Source organism: Caretta caretta, chromosome 1, assembly GCF_965140235.1.
Source record: "Caretta caretta isolate rCarCar2 chromosome 1, rCarCar1.hap1, whole genome shotgun sequence".
NCBI classification, from domain to species: domain Eukaryota; kingdom Metazoa; phylum Chordata; order Testudines; family Cheloniidae; genus Caretta; species Caretta caretta.
The window spans coordinates 13997456-14019997 of record NC_134206.1 but is presented as its reverse complement, the minus strand read 5'-3'; the positions used below and the strand labels follow the sequence as shown (position 1 = coordinate 14019997).

The 22542-nt window shown below is 45.5% G+C and overlaps 1 protein-coding gene across 3 annotated transcripts in view; it reads right to left on the bottom strand.

Annotated features, from left to right (window-relative positions):
* GDPD5 (glycerophosphodiester phosphodiesterase domain containing 5) overlaps nt 1-22542 on the bottom strand; it is a 335216-nt gene that overhangs the window by 210597 nt on the left and 102077 nt on the right. For all 3 annotated transcript variants that reach the window (XM_048839760.2, XM_048839771.2, XM_048839763.2), the window contains exon 3: nt 3334-3508. In XM_048839760.2, coding sequence (XP_048695717.1) covers nt 3334-3450 — 117 coding nt within the window. In that variant the 5' untranslated portion in view covers nt 3451-3508. The remainder of the gene's footprint in view (nt 1-3333; nt 3509-22542) is intronic.

Genomic DNA, 22542 nt, shown 5'->3' with positions numbered 1-22542 from the left:
TCAAAACCAGGGAGGTACACGGCCTCTACTTTTTATTTATTTTTAAGTGATGTGACAATGTTTCATTCTAGGTATTAACATCTGTATATTTGTTTTCTTCTACAATAGTACAGGGTTTTCAGGAAGACTACAAATAAGGCCTCTTAGAATCTCAATTTAGTCTGGCCCTACCTAACTTTGTTTAACTCACTTACTCTTTCCCTTCTTGCTTGCTACTTCAAGCTCTGAAGCTCTGTACGGACAAGCAGAGCAAAATTAGCTGAACCATACAATGCAGTTAAGGTTGCCAACTCCTCTCTTACCTCTCAGAGAGCTGATGCCCACATGGAAGGACATAAAAAGTCCAGTGCAAAGAGCTTTACACAATGTATTAATTTCTTTAGCAGAACTGTAGATTCATGATTCAATCTTGTGGATGACAATTTATGGCAACAAAACCAAGATTAGTGCAAGACGAGGCATGTTTCACTTGAAAATTAAGGCTGCACATACCCCCTGGGCCTCACTCTTGAATAGTACCCTTACAACCAATCTTTAGCTAGTAAATTTCATATTCTAGCTAGTAGATGTCTATTTTTAAAACCCTTCTTAAAGGGTGTGAACAGCTAACCTAACTCTACTGCGCCACTGGACACAATTCAGCATCTTGGCAAATGTCTTTTAGTGCAGTGAAGTAATTCTACTTACCACTGTATTTCTCAACATTCTGACCCAGTTTTCTGGTCATGTTTTAAATGTTTTTAACAGTTGCTACAGCAAAACTCTTGAGCATTGAGAAACAAACAAGATCTTCTAGAGGGGAGGAGTTCTGCATATCAGTTTGTTCAAACCTTTTCTTAACCCCAGTGTAGATTTGTTTTTAAAGCAGTATGCACTAGAAACTGTATAATGTTGAAATGAGAGAAGCATTAGCAGCAGTATAAGCTTCCCCATATACCTCTGCCAAAATACCTAAACGCTGCCCTGGTAGGGATGGAAATACCTTCTGTAACAAGGAAATAGTCTGGTTTCCATAGCCTGTTCAGTCCCAGCTAGTACTCACTGTTCTGCTTTCCTCCAAGTACAATGAAACCACTCAACACACCTTCTGCAACCTAACTGCAGAAACTCAGCACTGCCTGTGGTATAGGAAGCAAAAATGCACTAGAGGTTTGAAGTACCCAAAACTGATGATGCGAATAATAAATAAAATATTATGACTATTTCGCTCTTATCAATAGATCTCAAAGAACTTAAGGAAGGAGATTGGTATTATCATCCCGCATTGCACAAAGGAGGTAATGGGGGAATTTTGCACCACTGCGCATGTGCAGAATTTATGCCCCCCACAGATTTCTTTGCTTCTCTGCAGAAAAATGACTGACAGGGAAGCAAAGGGAAGCTGCAAGAGCAGTCATGCACCACTCCCTAGCTGTGCAGGTACATCTTTCAGGCACCCGGAGCAGCCAGCGGATAGGTAAGTCACCGCAGGGCTGGGGACACCCCAGCCAGTGGCTCCTACCCTGAGCCAGGTTCAGCTGCGAGTCCCACACCTAGAAACCTCCCCCAGCTGCAGGAAGCTCAGCATCCTCCCCTGCTTCCTGCCCCCCTTGCCCTTCAGTTGTGGTGGGAGGAGTTACTGTACAGGGAGCTGCTCCCCATCCAGCCAACCCCCATGCAACTGTACCTCCCATATCCAAACACTGCCACTAACTCATCCCATACACCTAGAACCCCCTAGCCCTCCATACCCCAACCCCACTCCACTGAACCTCAACCCCTCCATCTGGAACCCCTCTGCACCCTGATCCCCTGCCTCCAGAACCCCACCCCTGCACTCAGATTACCCCCCACCATTGAGCTCCTTGCACTCAAACCCCCACCCCTGGACCACCCTGAGCCCCCACATCCAGACCCCCATGCCACTGACCCCCAACTAGCTGCACCCAGACCCCCCTGCTGAGCCCCAACTACTTTCACCTAGAAGCCCCTGCAGAGATCCACTGCTGCTAGAACCCCCGCAACTAGCCTCTGTGCATCCAGATCCCCCGCACACCTAGGACCCCGCCCCGCCACTGAGCTGCCTGCACCCAGATTGTCCCACACAGAACCCTCTCACCCCACATCTGGATCCCCCCTCACTGAGACCCTCCACTCTTGGATCCTGCCTGCCCCACACCTGGTGCACCTGGCGCAGAGGGCAGTGCCCTAGCGTGTTTCTGGGGCAGGCCCAGGCCCAGGCCTTGTGCTGCTTCGGGGTCGGGTGCAGCCTTACCACTGAGTCCGTGTCCCGGGGGTGGGGAGCCTGCAGGGTGATCTCCCACCTTCGTACCGCCAATGGCCTATCCTCCCCACTGCCATGCTGGAGCCTCTGCATTTATTTACTGACAAATAAAACTTGCAGAATTATGCAGAATTTTAAAATATTGGGCACGGAATTTTTAATGTTTTGGTGCAGAATGCCCTCAGGAGTAAGAGATGAAGTGACTGTTCCAAGGTCACCCAGCAGGCCAGAGGTAGAGTTGGGAACAGAGCCCAGGTCCCCTCAAGTCCCACTGCGGTGCTCTGCCCACTGTGCCACACTGCTTCGAAGAGGAACCAGGTTGCAGTACTGCAGCTCGATTAGCTGCCTCAGCCCCAGCAGTGGCTATGCCAGTGGTCCCCAACCTTTCTGTAGGAATAGCACATTAGCACAGACACCCCCGCCACCAAAATGCCTCCAAGAAACGGCAACGCTTCTCAGCGGGCGGTTCTCTGGCGGCCGTGCAGTGTCCTGCGGGCGCACACAACTGCCCCGGCAGGCGCCATTGCACCTGCGGGCACCACGTTGGGGACCCCTGGGCTATGCCATCAGAATTGCTTCACCAGGGAGGTAACATCTGCCAGCCAGGAAGCCACAGGCTCTTAAACAGACCAAATTAAACAAAGGAGGGAGAACTGAAGCCTCCTCATACATGCAAAGGGCAGACCAGAGATATTAAAATGAGAGGTTGTGACACAAGCTGACAAGGGCCGTGTAATTCACAAGCCTGAAGGCCAAGAACAGGGATACACGCATCCTCTTCTGCCACAGCAACAAAGGGTCAGGAACACTCATGGTTTGAGTTAAAAACACATGCCACCTTTACCTCAGAGAAATCCCCAGGACCCTGGGGCCAGTAATTTCTATCCCTCACTTCAGTAACATATAAAGCAGCCAGGCTGCATAGAACCAGAGCTATTGAGAGCATGTTTTAAAACTGAAGCCTAATTTCACATTCAAGGCCAGCCTTCAGGTTCCCCATACCTGGCTATACGTTCAAAAAATTAACATGAACACGGGATGCATATGGGAGGAGACACCTGGTTACCAACCTTTGTGGTGTCATCATGTGACCGCTGGTACCGTTTCCAACGGCAGCCATAGATCCCGGTCAGGCATGACAAACATAACTGCGGCTCGTAGTACTGGAGTGGTTGGTGTTTAACCATGCTCTTCCCAGCTCTTCAGGAGCACGCTATCAGAAATCCATCAGGTCTTGGGAGTGCCCTGAAAAGAGAGAAGAGAGGGAAGCTGTGAACTCTCAGATCCTTTAAAATGGATGGAAACGATGGAAGCAGAACATGGTTCATAGTTAGAACTGGAGAATGGTCGTCAGAACTCCTGGGCTGTATTCCCAGCTTTACCAGGATTTGGGCAAATTGTCCAACTCAATTAAAGTTTATATTTGAAAAACGTCTACTTGTTGTGCTGGCACAACACTGAATGATGTTTACTTTTTGCACTACTCACAAGCCCGGACAATTAAATCTCTGTGCTTTTAAATATTAAGGTCCAGATCCTCAGCTGGTACAAGTCTAAATCACTCGACTGACAATGAAACTACGCTGATTTACCACAGCTGAGGATCTGGCCCTAAGTATTTAGCGGTGTCTGGAAAGCAAGCCAAGGTCGGGTTTCAAGCCGTCTCTTGCTTCCTACACTGGTGAGTCGGAGAGGCAGCGTTCTCAGGAGCGCATTGCATGTCCCTCCCAATTCGCTCCAACAGAATTGTGCTGATGGGGCCTGCAGCTGGCCGAGGGCCCTTCCCATGACACAGACGCATTCTCTCCCCCAAAAGAGTTCATGCATTAAGCGCCCAAAGAGTTGCCTATACTCAAGTGCCACTACCATGACACACGTAAAGGGCTCGTTTTCCCTGTCCCTCCTAGCCCGCTCCACCGGTGCACGATGTTCTGCAGCGTTCCAGTGCATTCCTTGAGAAAACATTCTGTAACTAACGACACTGATTCTATGCCACGTATGTCACAAAGCTACTGTTTATATTTAGACGCTTGCTTTCGTCTCAGCGGAGATCTGTAGCCAATATCCTTAGTGATCCAATGGATTTTACTATTAAAAATCACCATTAGCAAAAGGAAACCTAAGATTTATTGTCTGCACAAATGACACTGATGCTTGGAAATCTGGCATACTGAACACAACTACTGTTTGGTGGTAGGACTTGTGGGGCTCTCCATTCCCTTCCCAGACCCCGTACCAATACCCCTCACCCATGTTCGTATATTTTCTACGTGGACAGGAAATCTTTATGTAAGGCCAACAGATCCCAGTCATTGGTAGGCAGGATCGAACCTGGGACCTTAGCTTAGTGTATGAGCGTCTGCTGCATGAGCTAAAAGCCACATGGCTCATAGCTGAGGGTGTAGCAAACAAACAATCTCTAGATCAATGGTCCCCCAAACTTTTCAGGGTCATGCCCCCCTTTACCTCTGTCCACACACACACACACACACACACACCCCAAGCCCGTACCAGGAGCAGCACCGCAGCCCCTGGGGCAGGGTGGGGGGATGTTGACAGGGTAAGGGGGTAGCTGGGGGGCAGGACTGAGGCCAAGTGCAGAGCCAGGCCTCGGCTGCAGTCAGGGCTGAGGCTGGGGGCCGGTCCAGGGCTGAGCTGAGAGAGGAGCAAGGCTGGGTGGTGCTCCCTCCCCACCCCGCATTGGGGCTGGCCCAGGCCCCACCACACACACACACGCACACACACACACCCCTGAATGTTCCTCTGTGCTCCCCTAAGGGAGGCATGTCACACAGTTTGGGGACCTGTGCTCTAGATGATCGAGGTGCCACCAGAGGGGACAGAGTGCCAGACCAAGCAGGCATGGGTTACATCTAGAGAGGTCCTCACCCCATAACTGCCGTGCTTCCTTTCACCCTGCATTCCACGTGTTCAGTTCTGGCTATTTCCAGTCGAGGGCCCAGTGTTTGGAACCTCCACCAGAATCCTGCTGTCTCCAATTCTAAGAACATAACGGTCATACTGGGTCAGACCACAGGTCCATCTAGCCCAGTACCCTGTCTTCCGACCGTGGCCAATGCCAGGTGCCCCAGAGGGAATGAACAGAATCAAGCAACCCATCCCGTCACCCATTTCCAGCTTCTGGCAAACAGAAGATAGGGCATCATCTCTGTCCATCCTCACTAATAGCGACTGACAGACCTTCCTCCATGAACTTATCTGGTTCTATTTTGAACCCTGTTATAGTCTTGGTGTTCACAACATTGTCTGGCAAGGAGCTCCAAAGGTTGACTGTGCGCTTGTGTAAAAAAATATTTCCTTTTGTTTTGAACCTGATGCCTATTCATTTCATTGTGTGATCCCTAGTTCTTATGTTATGAGAAGGAGTAAACAGTTCCTTTGTTCACATTCTCCACATCAGTCATGATTTTATAGACCTCTATCATATCCCCTCTTAGTCATCTCTTTTCCAAGCTGAAAAGTCCCAATTTTATTAATCTCTCATATGGAAGCCGTTCCCTACCCCTAATAATTTTTGTTGCCCTTTCCTGAACCTTTTCCAATTCCAATATATCTTTTTTGAGATGAGGCGACCACGTCTGCACGCAGTATTCAAGATGTGGGCGTACCATGGATTTATATAGAGGTGATATGATATTTTCTCTTATTATCTATCCCTTTCTTAATGATTCCCAGCACTCTGTTCACTTCGACTGCTGCTGCACATTGAGTGGATGATTTCAGAGAACTATCCACAATGACTACAAGATCTTTCTTGAGTGGGAACAGCTAATTTAGCCCCCATCATTTTATATGTATAGTTGGGATTACGTTTTCCAATGTGCATTACTCTGCATTATTGACTATCGCCTGCCATTTCGTTGCCCAGTCACCCAGTTTTGTGAGATCCGTTTGTAGCTCTTTGCAGTCTGCTTGGGACTTAATTATCATGAGCAGCTTTGTATCATCTGCAAATTTGCCACCTCACTGTTTACCCCTTTTTCCAGATCATTTATGAATACGTTGAACAGCACTGGTTTCAGTACAGACCCCTAGGGGACAACACTATTTACCTCTCCATTGTGAAAACTGACCATTTATTCCTACCCTTTGTTTCCTATCTTTTAGCCAGTTATCAATCCATGAGAGGACCTTCCCTCTTATCCCATGACAGCTTACTTTACTTAAGAGCCTTTGGTGAGCGACCTCGTCAAAGGCAGTCTGAAAATGTAAGTACACTATATCCACTGGATCCCCTTTGTCCACATGCTTGCACGGAGATAAAGATGGCACGGAGAGAACGGGATGATGATATTTTTTTTAATTAAAGTCAGGCTAATCCTAGGTTGGGGAAAATTAGCCCCGTCCATGGACTACACACCATGCCAGACAACCAGGGTTTCAAGCCCGCCAGACTTTAGACAGACAGTGAACAGACAGCATATTAGTATAGTCCACTTCAGCATTGCATCTCCCTCTTCTTTCACACACCTGGCATCTCAATCCTAGGATTAAAGCTCTCTGTACAGGTCCCAGCAGCTGCTTAGCACCATAATCCAGCCAGACGACACAGGAACTAGCAGAAGCTGCCACTTCAACAAAAATAATGGTCTACCCACACCAGATTGCCAGAGGTTTTTAATATGTCCCCAGGGATAGGGCACAGAGTCAAGACCATTTCAGATTGGACACAAGGGTTATTTCTTGCCCATTTGTCACCATCTCTCTCAATCACTGCTGTGCTTTCTACCATGTGGCCTCCAAGCCTGGCCTCCAAGCTCATCTACAAGGTCGCCTCCTTTGGCCAAATTTAACCCTTTCTTACAGACCACCTCCTGCTGTTGTTGTTTTGGGGACAAGCTGCCTGTTCTCCTTCCTCTAAACGTCTCGCCGCTCGTCTGCCTGCCCTTAAACAAGACCTTCCTTAAGAAGAGACTGGCCCTTCTGAAAGGTTTAGAGCACACCTAGTATGCTGCGGGCAGACACTCCCATACATTTGGCACCAAGAGGCCCCAGACTAGGATCAAGGCCCCATAGCATTAGATGCCATTCAACACACACACAAAATACACGATCTTTGCCCCAAAGAGCTTGCAATCCAAGACGAGTGACACGTGCAGGGCCATGAGTAGCGCAAGCTGGAAAATAATTTCCATTTGGTGAAACATGGAGGTTTCAGAAATTGTTTTTATTCTGATGCAGAACAAAAAGGAGATCTTTCAGAATTTCACAAAAACTGGGGCGCCCCCTCCCTCCAGCTGAGCCCCCAATAAGAAATAGCCTCATGGGCTAGGGCACTCACCCGCCATGTGGGAGATCCAGGTTCAAGTGACTGCTCCAAAGCAGGCAGGACTTGAACCTGGGGGTTTCACATCCCAGGAGCGTGCTCTAGCCATGAGGCTATTCTGGGGTGGGGTCTTCCTTGCTCATAGTGGCATTTTCTGACAGGAAGACACTTCATCGAAAAGATTCCCAGATCAAAATACGCATGCACACAGGCTTTATATACATTTCCATTATAGGAACATCTTGTCCCAGGAACTCCTCCCTCCCCCTTAAGAGGCCATTCTCAAACAATGGAGACTGGTACATGCTGGGATAGGTCTTTGGGACTTTTAGGACCTGGTTCCGTGAAGTGCTTTGAAGTCAATAGTTATCAGTAAAGCTACGATTTTATCACAGAGGTAGGGGAAGTCATGACTTCCGAAGACCTCCGTGACTTCAGCCTGCTGGCGCAGGGAGCTGCAGGGTTCTGCCACCATCTGGGGCAGCCAGGAGCTGCAGGGTACCCATGCAAAAAGAAAGCAATAGGGTCCTGCAGGCAGCAGGGGGACCCTGGAGCTCCTTGAAGCTCCAGCCTGCCACAGGCACGGGGACCCCACAGCTCAGAGCCATGGGGTAGAGGAACCCTGGAGTTCCAAGCCCCCCTGAGTGGTGGAGGTCCCCAGAGCTCCCAACCAGTCCCCCACAGCTGCCTATGGGCTCCCCATTTTGTGATAGATATTTTTAGAAGAAGTCAGGGACAGGTCACGGGCTTCCGTGAATTTTTCTTTATTGCCCATGACCTGTCCATGACTTTTATTAAAAATATCCGTGACAATATCTTAGCCCTTAGTTATCAGAGGTTCACAATCAAGCTGGAAGGGCAGATCAAGTGGGGTCCCTAAGGGATTCGTCCTGAGTCTGATTCTGTTCAATATCTTCATTCATGATTTAGATAATGGCATAGAGAGTACGCTTATTAAATTTGCGGACAATACCAAGCTGGGAGAGGTTGCAAGTGTTTGGAGGATAGGATTAAAATTCAAAATGATCTGGACAAACTGGAGAAATGATCTGAAACATTAAAAAAGTAAATAGGATGAAATTCAATAAGGACAAATGCAAAGTACTCCACTTAGGAAGGAACAATCAGTTGCACACAAAGAATGGGAAATGACTGCCGAGGAAGGAGTACTGCGGAAAGGGATCTGGGGGGGGGCATAGTGGATCACAAGTTAAATGTGTCAGTGTAACACTGTTGGGGGAATGAACATCATTCTGGGCTGTATTAGCAGGAGTGTTGTAAGCAAGACACAAGAAGCAATTCTTCCACTCTACTCCGTGCTGATTAGGCCTCAACTGGAGTATTGTGTCTCCTGTTCTGGTCGCCCCATTACAGGAAAGATGTGAACAACTGGAGAAAGTTCAGAAGAAAGCAACAAAAATGATTAAAGGTCTTGGAAACATGATCTATGAGGAAAGATTGAAAAAATTGGGTTTGTTTAGTCTGGAGAAGAGAAGCCTAAGGGCGGGACATAACAGTTTTCAAGTACATAAAAGGTTGTTACAAGGAGGAGAATGAAAAATTATCTCACTAACCTCTGAGAATAGGAGAAGAAGCAATGGGCTTAAATTGCAGCAAGGGTGGTTTAGGTTGGACATTAGGAAAAACTTCCTGTCAGTGTTGTTAAGCACTGGAATAAATTGCCTGTGGAGGTTGAGGATTTCTGTCATTGGAGGTTTTTAAGAACAGGTTAGACAAACACTGGTCAGAAATGGTCTAGTTATTACATAGTCCTACTCTGAGTGCAGGGGACTAGACTAGATGACCTACAGAGGTCCCTGCCAGTCCTACACTTCTATGATTCTATGATGTTAGTCACATCAGTTTGTGCACTAGTGGAAGGCACTCATACTGCGGCGATGAGCTGGATATAAGAGCCTATCTAGAGCAGTAGCCCATTCATCCCACTTCCCCCACCCACTCGCCAACTAGCTGTGCATTGTACATGACCACCTGCTATTAGTAACAGGGTCCATGACTGTGTCTCACCAGGATTCAGGACCACTGATGTCTTGAAGCAAGTTGCACATCATGAGAACGTCCATGGTTTACATGTTCTGAAACAGCACCGTATTAATTCCTATTCAAGCACATCCCTAAGCGCAAGAGAAGATACAATTGCAAAATGCCTTAAATGCCCCACCTCAGTAACAGCACCCTCTGATCCAGCCAGAAAGGTTCAATAGCACCCTGCAATTTTGCCTGAAGAAGATTCTTTCCCCTTGATGGAAAAATCCCAACTCCCTCATGTAGTAATATGCAAAGTGAGAATGGGGAGCTGTCCTGATGACAGGAATTCAACTGAATTCTCAAGCACAGCAGAACAAGAGTCCACAATCTACAATCCTTGTAATTTAACACGCAGTGAGAGGGGCTTCTTTCTGCAACGAACATACAGCTAACGTCAGTACTGGGCAAATTAGCTGAAACAACAGTAAAGAATAAAACTGTCAGACACACAGAAGAACATAAATTGTTGGGCAAAAGTCAACATGGTTTCTGTAAAGGGAAATCATGTCTTACTAATCTATTAGCGTTCTCAACAAACATGTGGACAAGGGGAATCCAGTGGACATAGTGTACTTAGATTTCCAGAAAGCCTTTGACATGGTCCCTCACCAAAGGCTCTTATGTAAATTAAGTTGTCATGGGATAAGAGGGAAGATCCTTTCAAGATTGAGAACTGGTTAAAAGACAGGGAACAAAGGGTAGGAATAAATGGTAAATTTTCTGAATGGAGAGGGGTAACTAATGGTGTTCCCCAAGGGTCAGTCCTAAGACCAATCCTATTCAACTTATTTATAAATGATCTGGAGAAAGGGGTAAACAGTGAGGTGGCAAAGATTGCAGACGATACTAAACTGCTCAAGATAGTTAAGACCAAAGCAGACTGTGAAGAACTTCAAAAAGGTCTCACAAAACTAAGTGATCAGGCAACAAAATGGCAAATGAAATTTAATGTGGAAAAATGTAAAGTAATGCACACTGGAAAAAATAACCCCAACCATACATACAATATGATGGGGGCTAATTTAGCTACAACTAATCAGGAAAGAGATCTTGGAGTCATCTTGGATAGTTCTCTGAAGATGTTCACGCAGTGTGCAGCAACAGTCATAAAAAAGCGAACAGGATGTTAGGAATCATTAAAAAAGGGATAGAGAATAAGATGGAGAATGTCTTATTGCCCTTATATAAATCCATGGTACGCCCACGTCTTGAATACTGCATACAGATGTGGTCTCCTCATCTCAAACAAGTTATACTGGCATTAGAAAAGGTTCAGAGAAGGGCAACTAAAATGATTAGGGATTTGGAATGGGTCCCATATGAGGAGAGATTAAAGAGGCTGGGACTTTTCAGCTTGGAAAAGAGGAGACTAAGGGGGATATGATAGAGGTCTATAAAATCATGAGTGGTGTGGACAAAGTGAATAAAGAAAAAAGTTATTTACTTGTTCCCATAATATAAGAACTAGGGGCCACCAAATGAAATTCATGGGCAGCAGGTTTAAAACAAATAAAAGGAAGTTCTTCACACAGCTCACAGTCAACTTGTGGAACTCCTTGCCTGAGGAGGTTGTGAAGGCTAGGACTATAACAGGGTTTAAAAGAGAACTAGATAAATTCATGGAGGTTAAGTCCATTTATGGCTATTAGCCAGGATGGGTAAGGAATGGTGTCCCTAGCCTCTGTTTGTCTGAGGGTGGGGATGGATGGCAGGATCATTGATCATTACCTGTTAAGTTCACTCCCTCTGGGGCACCTGGCATTGGCCACTGTCGGCAGACAGGATACTGGGCTAGATGGACCTTTGGTCTGACCCAGTATGGCCATTCTGACGTTCTTCTGTTATGTTCTTATATCTTGACTGCGTTCTTCACAGTCTTATACATTTTTTCTTTCCTAGACAATTAAAACCCAAACGTGCCGCCCCCCACACCACACAAATTTCTGTTGCACTAATGTTGATTTAAAGCTACACAAGAGACTCAAATATTACATTTGAACTAGTGATGGGCCTCAACTGCAAAATGTAAACATGCCCAAAGCTTCAGAATATTAGGGGCCATTTGCAAAACTTAGATCTGGATTTAAAGCGCACATCTAGACAACTTTTGCGTGATGCATAATAGATTACCTCTTATCCTTTGCTCTGTATTGAAAGCTACGTTAAATCAGGTGTTAAACTACCAATCCAGTGGTGGATTGGCGAACCAATGTTCTTCCCTTATACAACATAGTTCAGGCCTTTTTCAAAAGAAGTTTAGCCTCTAGTCTTTGAGGCTGCAAAGAAAAAAAACATTCAGCCTGTCGAAGCGTACACTCATGGCTGCCCAGCGCTGGCTACACGGGCCTTTGTCTCAAGAGCTTATCACCACTGAGGCGCCTCCAGCAGCAGCAACGGTGGTTAACGCTAGCCAAGGTGCAGGCGTTTTAGCCACTGTGCTAGGCTGCAGGGTTGCTATCACCAGTGAAGCTGCACCTGTGGTAACAACTGTGGAAATTTTAGGGCAGAGACTTGTGTAGACAGCCCCCGAGTCTTCAAACAATACTTCTACGGAGAATCAGCTGCCACTCCTAGTTCATTTCAAGGTCATTTAAACTCTGTAGCCTAGGAGTGCACTCACCATCACCTAACTATTTCACTGCCAATCAAAGCGCCTAAGAAAGGAGCGGGGTGATCCTGCTGTGAAAGGCTGGCATGATCTTCTGACAGTGGCAGTCTCCTTGCCGGTCAGGAGTGGGCAGAACTTGGCTCGTACTCTCCCAGCATCTATTATAAAAAAACAAACCTGATCCCTGACAGATACCATTGTAAAGTCTGTTATTTCACCTGTCTGACACAGAAAAAAATACAGGCTTTTACTGAATATTTTAACTGCAAATGTGTACATGCTGTTCCACGAACATGAGACTAAAAAGAGACCATTTGCTCTGTTTTTTCCATTTGGAAGCCACCGGCAGCTGTCCATTCCTTCCTGCAACTCAACTCATTGAGAGAAACTTGTGTTAGGCTGCTCCCAACACCACTGTCCCACACACAAACCAGATTGTGGAAGTCGGCACATGAAGAGGCCTTTCAACCGAGATCCCATCGATCACAAGGCAGCAGATGCCCAGAAACCACGGCTGCTCTTCAGAAAGAGTAAAAAAAACAACACAAAGGCTTTGCTTCCATTCCTAATATTAGGCCTTGTCTTTCCCTTGTGGATGTGGTCGCTGGATGACAACGACAGGTGGAACAGTTCCTCCTGTAAGTCACTGGTTTAAAATTTGGCCCAGGTCCCTGCTTTAAAGTGCGACGTCCAATTCAACCTTAATTCAAGCCTCAGCTGGTATCTCCGTAATTACTGTGGCACCCAGGGAGTCTCGCTGAGATCCAGGGCCCCATTGCACTAGATGATGTACAAAGACAGCCAGAGAGACGGTCCCTGCCCAAAAGACCTTGCAATCTAAATGAACAAGACAGACAGAGAGGGAAGGGAAAAGGAGGCAAAGTGACATCCCCAAGGTTGCACACCAGGCCAGTAGCAGTGGGAATAGAATCCAGGTCTCCCCAATGCCAACCTAGTTGGTGATTAGACTGAAAATCTCCCTAGAGGAACCTAGGATTGAATGGGCAAAGAACTGCTCTTCTTACCCTGTCAATGAGATCCACCAGGTCAGGCTGGAGACCCATCGACTGTTCTACCCAAACTGTAGCTGCTCCGTAGGTAAGATAGAGTATCCCTTTCATCCAGCATGAAATTCAAATACACACCTGATCAATTGCATGCCCCCAGCACACCCAGGAGCCCCGCACTTTGTGAACAAAGATGCGGTGCAGCACGTATCCTAGAAACATGTATTCATTTGGCTCGAGTGAGAGTATTACCTTGGGTGTTGTATCCAATTGCCATTTCAGCTAGTAGTAATTTCTTGGCTCCTTGATTGCAGGAGGGCAGGGGGGGCAGAATGTTGCATCAGCAGCTTCTGACTGTTATGTCAGCACAGCACTAGGTAAGCAATTGCTATAGGTGTGGCAGGAACAGAGTCAGTTTAGACGGGAGGGGACAAACAGGAGTAAATGACGAGAAAGGGTATCCATCCTGGTATATGGGATACAGCACTCTACCTCACCTTGAAACAATGATCCTGGGTAAAAGGTGGATGGTCTGGAAATTCAGTTAAGCCCTCAGATGATTCAACCCCAGCACCTTCCTCTTATTTCCTTCTACTTTGAGGGAGTCGTATAGTGGGGCACATGTGGGTGGATGCATAATGGGTTTTTTATGAACCTTTATGTTCGGAGCCAGTTTGCTCAGGCTTCATGAATCGATCTGTCCTAGCTTCAGAAGAATACAAACAGATCAAGATTGGCACGCGTCCCTTAAGTACTAACAGACAATGTCGTATATTGCTACAGCTATTAAATGTCCAAGCTTTTGAGCATGGTTAACAAGCAGAAATCTACAGATTTCTGAAAGGCATCGATCAAGTTTTTTATTGCATTTCTTTATTGCATTCCATTGACGTGGTATCTGGGTGTATGTTAAATGGCTTCAACTGGGATATTCAAAGTTTAAAGACAATACACTACCCTACACTTGTACAAAACAGCTATACTAAGAGTCCCAGATTTCACAGTTTTGTGAATGGAAAAGAATTGGGTACAAAGAACTTTTCACTACTCAGTGCAGCCAAGATCATTCTATATTTCCAACTGGAACTAGTTCCACGGGCTGGGCCGGCTACCAAGAATACCCTGCCTCTAGTTCATCCTGATGTTAATACGTTCCAACACTTGCAACAATCAAAGTTTATGTGGTAGACTAGAAATGCGGAGACAGTTGTCCACATAGGAACTAGAAGGTAGCAAGTTTGGGCTGTGAATAGGTAGTGGTGACTTGGACCTTTCAATTCCACCCGAGAATCTGACAGCCAGTGCAGGGAACAGAGTATCAAATTTATTATGTTTTTAAACAACATCTGCCAGTCTGCTGGAGCATCCTGTTGTCATTCTGCATTTGGAAGGCTTATTGGCCATGCCAAGTGGAGTTCTAGACCCCAATCCTGAAATCAAATCCTTACAGGCAGACCCCTACGTCTGTTGGGAACGTCTAACTGACTGCAGTGCATCTCTGTGGAGCCAACTACAAATTCGGCACCTGAAAGGCTATTGATTCATTTCCAACTGCATATTAAAAAAAAATACCCCAAAACATATGCCAAGAAATCCAATGTAAAAATTAAAAACTAAAATGTTTATTTGAATTGCAATACAATGTTATCAGCATAAATACTCCCACCTCCCCTGTGTGTGTCGCTAGGTAACAAACAGAAGTCCATGAGGAAAAAGATCTACAAGGCTGATGAGTAACAGAAACAACAAGGGACCTTCTGACTAACGGAAGTCAGGCTGATAAAGTTTCCACACCGTGTTTACCATCTATCCAAGGATTTCGTGCTTAGTCTGAAATCATCTCTTGAATATTTACACCCCCTGCAACTAGAAGGGATTCTGACAGAAATTAAAAGATTGTACCCTTAACAGTCAATGTTCCCATGACATCTACAGCTCTGACGTGGAGAATGCAGCCTATGAATGATTCAAACTTCTGCGGATTAGCATTACACATAGAAATAAAACCAGAAACAAGGCAAATTAATTATTCACATTCAGCAACGCACACCAGAAAAACCCACACAGCCTGTCAACCTTGACTTTAAAGATGCATCATCTGCCAATGGCTAAAAATGTTTTACTGTTGAATAAGTGAACTGATTCCTAGTTAGCATGCCCAATGGGGGGGTGGAGGGGGAATTTGTTTGCAAATACAGCAGCAACATTTTACGAAGACTTTAGGGAGTGCAATTAGCACACATTTCTTTAGAGAGATAATAGGATGCAGAACACACTACATACATTGCAACAATTATCCTTCTCTGATCACTTTCAAGCACAGCAAAATTACTTTACTCATGATGAAAATGTAAATGGAAACTGTCAGGTCAAATTTTGGCTACAGTTTGTAATTTTATTTATTTATTTATATTTTTAATTTTCCCTGGGGAGGATAGGTTGCTTTTAGTAGTACATTACAGTGGTGCTTAGAGGCCTTGACTGAGATCAGCGGCACACTGCTAGGTGCTCTATAGACACATATCGTAGACAGTCCTTGCTCTAAAAAGCTTACATCCTAAATGGACAAAAATGAGCCCTTTTTTTTTTTTGAGAGAGAGAGAGAGAGAGAGAGAGAATGGAAATTGCTATTTTCTACAACTAAAGCCATTCCCCTCCAGCATCAACTCCTCAGTCATCACAGCATTGCACCGATGCCCTCACTATCAACTAAAGTGAAACCAACTTAGATTCAGTGAAATATCGGAATCTTAATTTCACTCTCTACCTACGCCCCCAGTTCCAATCCTTCCAGCACAGCAGTGATCAAGAGTCTTTCCCACCTGATGGCTATTCAGTGGCCACTGTGAAATGAGTGCTGTCAGAGTAGCAGCCGTGTTAGTCTGTATTTGCAAAAGAAAAGGAGTATTTGTGGCACCTTAGAGACTAAAAAATTTATTTGAGCATAAGCTTTCATGAGCTACAGCTCACTTCATCGGATGCATTCAGTGGAAAATACAGTGGGGAGATTTGTATACACAGAGAACATGAAACAATGGGTGTTTGACTGTAATGAGAGTGATCACTTAAGGTAAGCTATTACCAGCAGGAGAGCGGGGGGGGGGGGGGGGCGGACACACCTTTTGTAGTGATAATCAAGGTGGGCCATCCATTTCCAGCAGTTGACAAGAATGTCTGAGGAACAGTGGGGGGTTTGAGGGGGAAATAAACAAGGGGAAATAGTTTTACTTCGTGTAATGACCCATCCACTCCCAGTCTTTATTCAAGCCTAAGTTAATTGTATCCAGTTTGCAAATTAATTCCAATTCAGCAGTCTCTCGTTGGACCCTGTTTTTGAAGTCTTTTTGTTGAAGAATTGCCACTTTTAGGTCTGTAATCGAGTGACCAAAGAGATTGAAGTGTTCTCCAACTGGTTTTTGAATGTGATAATTCTTGACTTCTGATTTGTGTCCATTTATTCTTTTACATAGACACTGTCCAGTTTGACCAATGTACATGGCAGAGGGGCATTGCTGGCACATGATGGCATATATCGCATTGGTGGATGTGCAGGTGAACGAGCCTTTGATAGTGTGGCTGATGTTATTAGGCCCTGTGATGGTGTCCCCTGAATAGATATGTGGACACAGTTGGCAACGGGCTTTGTTGCAAGGATAGGTTCCTGGGTTAGTGGTTCTGTTGTGTGGTTGATGGTGAGTATTTGCTTCAGGTTGGGGGGCTGTCTGTAAGCAAGGACTGGCCTGTCTCCCAAGGTCTGTGAGAGTGATGGGTCGTCCTTCAGGATAGGTTGTAGATCCTTGATGATGTCTTGGAGAGGTTTTAGTTGGGGCTGAAGGTGATGGCTAGTGACATTCTGTTATTTTCTTTGTTGGGCCTGTCCTGTAGTAGGTGATTTCTGGGTACTTTTCTGGCTCTGTCAATCTGTTTCTTCACTTCAGCAGATGGGTATTGTAGTTGTAAGAATCTTGGCGGGGGGGGGAAATGGTTTGAAAATTTTCACTTAATTTTTTAAAAGAACATTTAGAAAAATCTTTCATAGGCTCTGAGGTCAAAGTTTAGTTCCGACTTCTTTCATTGACAAGAAAGGTAATAAACTAAGGAGCTGAATTTCATTGTGACTCATAGGATCTGTATTTATTATTAATCTCCATGGAAATCAAATAGCCACATCTCTCATTACAAGTTAGAGTTAATCATATTTAAAACATTAAAAAGCATGAGCACCAGACATTGATTAAATGAAACGATTATTGATAGCCAATTAGTGAATGTTCATATAGGCATTCATTTCAATTGCGAGTCCCTAATTGCTCTGGAAAATGCTGATTTTCTTTAAATACTTCCTAGTTAAGTAGATAGAAATGAAGTTCCTTAGGAACAGACTCTCCAGCTCCAAATGTAATAATCACATGCATCTATCCAAGGCTCTCCTGCCCCACTGGGACTGTAATGAAATTTTAAAAGTTATTGATTTCATGACCACCCTGAAACCATTAAGTTTTAAAGGAAATGGCCTAAGTCTACAGTATCCCTAAGGCAGTGGTCCCCAAACTGTGGGGTGCACTCCCCACTGGGAGGTGAGGACGAATGTTCAGAGAGTGCAGGGGGCCAGGCCCAGGCCAGCCCCCAGAGGGTGGGGATGGAACACCACCTAACACTGCTCTGCCCCCAGCTCTGCTCTGGCCCCACCGACAGCTGTGGCCTCGACTCTCAGTCACGGCTGCTGGCCCCCACCACAGCCCAGCCTTAGTCCCAACCCCGCTCCCAGCCTCGGCTCCTGGATGCAGCTGCGCTCCTGTTCCCAGTCCCACAGGCCTGGTCCCAGCCTGGCCCCGGCCCCAGCTCTGCTCCCGGCCCCAGCCTCCTCAAGCCACCCCAGCCACAGCCTGCTCACCCACCCCCACCAAGCCTCAGCTCCATTCCCGGCCCCAGCCCCAGCCTCTGCCCCCAGCTGCAGCTCCATTCCTGGCCACGCTCCCAACCCCAGACCTGCTCCCAGCTGCAGCCCCAGCCTCAGCCCCCTGACCGCACCCCCTCCCCCAACACCCAAGGGACACAGCCTCACTTCCGGCCCTGGCTAAGGATAAGCAGGGTGCGACGTGAAGACTTTGGGGACCACTGCCCTAACAAGAAAAGAAACTGTCTTCTGCCTTGCCACCACAGGTACCTCGCCCACTCTCTGGGTATTCACTATTCAGATGGCTAAACAAAGTTAACACAAATCCAAAAGGATTGCTTACCAGTGACCTCAAGCCCCTCTTCTCTCGCCATTTCCAGCAGGAGGAGAGCAAGGTTTTTCCATTCTTATTCCACCTTACCTATGAGATGCTAACATTTGGGCTCACTCCTGTAAAGGTGCTAAGCACTCTGGCCCCAATCCAGTAGAGCCCTAGACTTCAAATGGGACTATATTTAAGCATCTGCTTAAAAATAACAAGCAAGTGCTCAGCTGACCAAGCCCTTAATCTGGAAGGTGGAGAGGCTAACGGTCATTGTCACATCATGTGAAAGAGCTCCATAGCCAGAGAACAGCTTCTGACTAGACTCCCTCCCCAGCCTAGTCACGGAGAGTTCCACTGTCCTAGAGGATTCCAGCTCCTCCAGGAAGTATGGAGCGGGGAGAGGGTGGAAAAACAAGTGAGGGACAGTATATATGTGACCATGACAGACATTGTGCCATTGCTTTATAGCTGAAGTTCTATTCTATGAAAATATCCCAAGAGAAGGGATGAGGTGGCACTTGCATCAATAAAGACATTTCAAACCAGACGCGACAGCACACGAACAAGCAACTAGTCGTGAACAATCCCACGCTGGCAGAGAGCTCACTTGGGACTCAAAACGTTTCTTCCCCCATCGCCAACATCTAGAAATGGGGCTTTTGGTACATGCAATCATGGAGGTCTTCCTCCCACCCTTCTGTTCTAGGCAAGGTTCTTTTTTGTATGATCAATACTGAAGAAAGTTCCTGCACAAGTGAAGACAACAGGCTTGCGGTTTTCAACCATTTTCCACATGCAAAAATTTCAAATGGATGTGTGGACCCCTTTGGAAATCTTAGGCATAGTGTGTGGACCTCCAGGGGTCCACAGAGCACAGGTTGAAAACACAATGCTTTAAAATGCAGATGACCACCTTTTAACTGGTGAGCACAGAACTACAGTTATAAGCCAAAAGAAAGCAAATATATCACGTCTATTTACAATGATTGCATAAATATTTGCAAGAGTCACTTAAGACCAGAAATGAATTATATTTAATGGGCCCCAAGCAGCCTCCATCAGACATTTATGGACTAGCACTAACAATAAATCAAAATAGTCAGAGATCAGCAAGCTGATGGAGCTTGTTTGATAAATGGCAGATGAAATTCAATGTTGATAAATGCGAAGTGATGCACACTAGAAAACATAATCCCAACTATACATACAAAATGATGGTCTAAATTAGCAGTTACCAATCAAGAAAGAGATCAAACATCCACTCAAATGTACAGCAGCAGTCAAAAAAGCAAACAGAATGTTGGGAATCATTAGGAAAGGGATATTTTCTGTCTTGTCGCCTCTGTATAAAATCAAGGTATGCCTACATCTTGAATATTGTGTGCAGATCTGGTCACCCCATCTCAAAAAAGATATACTGGAACTGGAAAAGTATCAAGAAGGGCAACAAAAATGAGTAGGGGTATGGAATAGCTTCCATCGCAGGAGAGATTAATAAGACTTGGACTTTTCTTATTGGAAGAGACATGACTAAGAGGGGATATGATAGAGGTCTATAAAGTCATGACTAGTGTGGAGAAAAGTACATAACGAAGTGTTATTTACTCCTTCACATAATACAAGAACTAGGGTCACCAAATAAAATGAGTAGGCAGCAAGTTTAAAAAACAAACAAAAGGAAGTATTTCTTCACCCAATGTACAATCAATCTGTGACATTTGTTTCCAGAGGATTTTGTGAAGGCCAAGACTATAACAGGATTCAAAAAAGAACTAGATAAATTCATGGAGGATAGATCCATCAATGGTTATTAGCCAGGAGGAGCAGGAATGGTGTCCCTAACCTCTGTTTGCCAGATACTGGGAATGGGGGACAGGGGATGGATCACTTGATTACCTGTTCTGTTCATTCCTTCTGGGGCACCTGGCATTGGTCACTGTTGGAAGACAGGATACTGGGCTAGATGGACCTTTGGTCTGACCCAGTGTGGCTGTTCTTATCTGACAGACAAGTTCTAGAATTGTGGCACCAACATTGTACCTTTAAGGGAGAAAGGCTTTCAGTGCTGTCTGGAATTCAACATTCATGACAAAACCATAGCTACACTGTAATCAGGGGGAAAAAACTGAGCATTAGCAATCATTTATATCTGCTTTCATTTGCAAGATTGTAAAAAAATGACCTGAACATGAAGGGAACAGGATGATGCATAATTATCCCCAACCCCATGTATAACTTGCCATTCAGAGTTCCTAAAACCAGAAATATTTACATTTTCAAAATGACATTCTGACCTAGGGATTTTTTGGCCTCCAGTTGACGAGAATTCAACATCAAAGATAACACTTCAAAGCAATTACAGAAGGAAAACAGACTTTAATCTCACTAAGTAAATAAGTACAACATATACTAGCTCCCTTTAAAGTCTTTATTAAGATTTTCACAAGTCAAGAGACATATTTCTTCCCCAGAATACACAGGAGGATGAGAAGATGGGGGGTGATTTAGGAGGAGTTACCCACAAAAGTATTTTACAGAGCAAACACCACAAATGCATTCTTCACTCTTCCTACAAACTGAAGTCTTTGCCTGCACTTGCAGAAACCAGTGATCTTTGGCCTTCGAATGAATTCCAAAAAACGCTTTCTTCTGCTCCACCCAAAGCAAGGGAACAGAACTGAGCAAGGTGTTTTCACCCTTTAAGGGACAGATCGCTCTGCTTCTTTTTGAAGCAAAACAAATATTCACATGGATTCAACATGAGCCATTAGGAGAAAACAATAGGTCTTAGAAGAAGCTTATCTCCCACTGTGGGAGTCTTCCTGAGGACACTACAAACGGCCTCCGAGCAATGGCTGCTGTGGCACAACAGGGACATATAACCAGGTCACCTGGTACTGGACTCCATCTTGGAATACCAATGTTTGTTCCACTGACTGGCATGGGAACCAAGCTTTGAGACAAGGGTTCCCGCCATATGCAAAAGCTATTTAAGGCAGGGGAGTGACATTGTGGTTCTTCACTGACTCCCCACCCAAAGAGACACTTGGAAACACCTGAGGAACACAGACTAAACTGGGGGAGAAAGTGCTGGACCCAGGCTAAAGGGATTTTTAGCCTGTGAAAGGAACACCTGGGGTTTTTAAGCTGTAAGCAAGTGCAGCTGGCCCCTTAAGAATCTCTGCAGCCTGCTTGTATCATCACTAAGGGTGAGAATTTGCTACTCATACCCAATCTGTTTAGTATATTAAGCTTAGTTTGCGTTGTTTGTTTGTTTGCTAGGTCATCTGCTTTGATCTGTTTGCTATCCCTTATAATCACTTAAAATTTATCTTTTGTAGTTAATAAACTTATTTTTGCTTTGTCTAAAGCCAGTGTGTGGGAATCATAACTTGGAGCAGAAAGCTGTTGCATATCCTTCTCCACATGGAGGGAGGGGGTGAATTTCATAAGGTTATGCTGTACAGTTCTCTGTGCAGCACAAGATGGTATAATTTTGGGTTTACACTCCAGGTGGGAGGGGTGCACTTGAGTGGCTGGGCAGTTCCTTAGCTGTAGTCTCCCGAGGCAGAGCTGATCACAGCATCTGTATGTACTGCAGCAGGGTGTGTCCCTACCTGTATGTGTGCTGGAGCCTGGGAGAGGGCTTGGCAGGCTGGTCACAGCAGTACAGTGTAAAGGGAGCCCAGGTTGGTGGGTCAGGATGGCTCAATGGTTCCCCAGTTCCAGGTGGCACCCTGGGGGGGAACCCATCACGTTCCCATCCGACTCCAATTTTCCCTCTCCTAGCAGAAGAGGGCATTGCACAGAGGCAAGGTAGGATCACAAAACACAGGAGACCGTTCTCGGGAAGAGTGGCAAGAGCTTGAAATTAGTTCAATTTTACTAAGGTAGCATTTTGAATTTGGACACTATGAAAAGCAACAGAAGAATCACAGGACAGTGATGTAACAGGAGATCCAGCTGTGGTGCAGAGGCAAGGGGTCATGATGGAGAAGATTAACACAGATGGCTTTTTTTGTGGTAGCCAAATACAGAGACCATGAAAACACAAAAAGATTTATGAAGTAGCTTCTTACCAAAAACACTGAACCACAGCGAAAGAT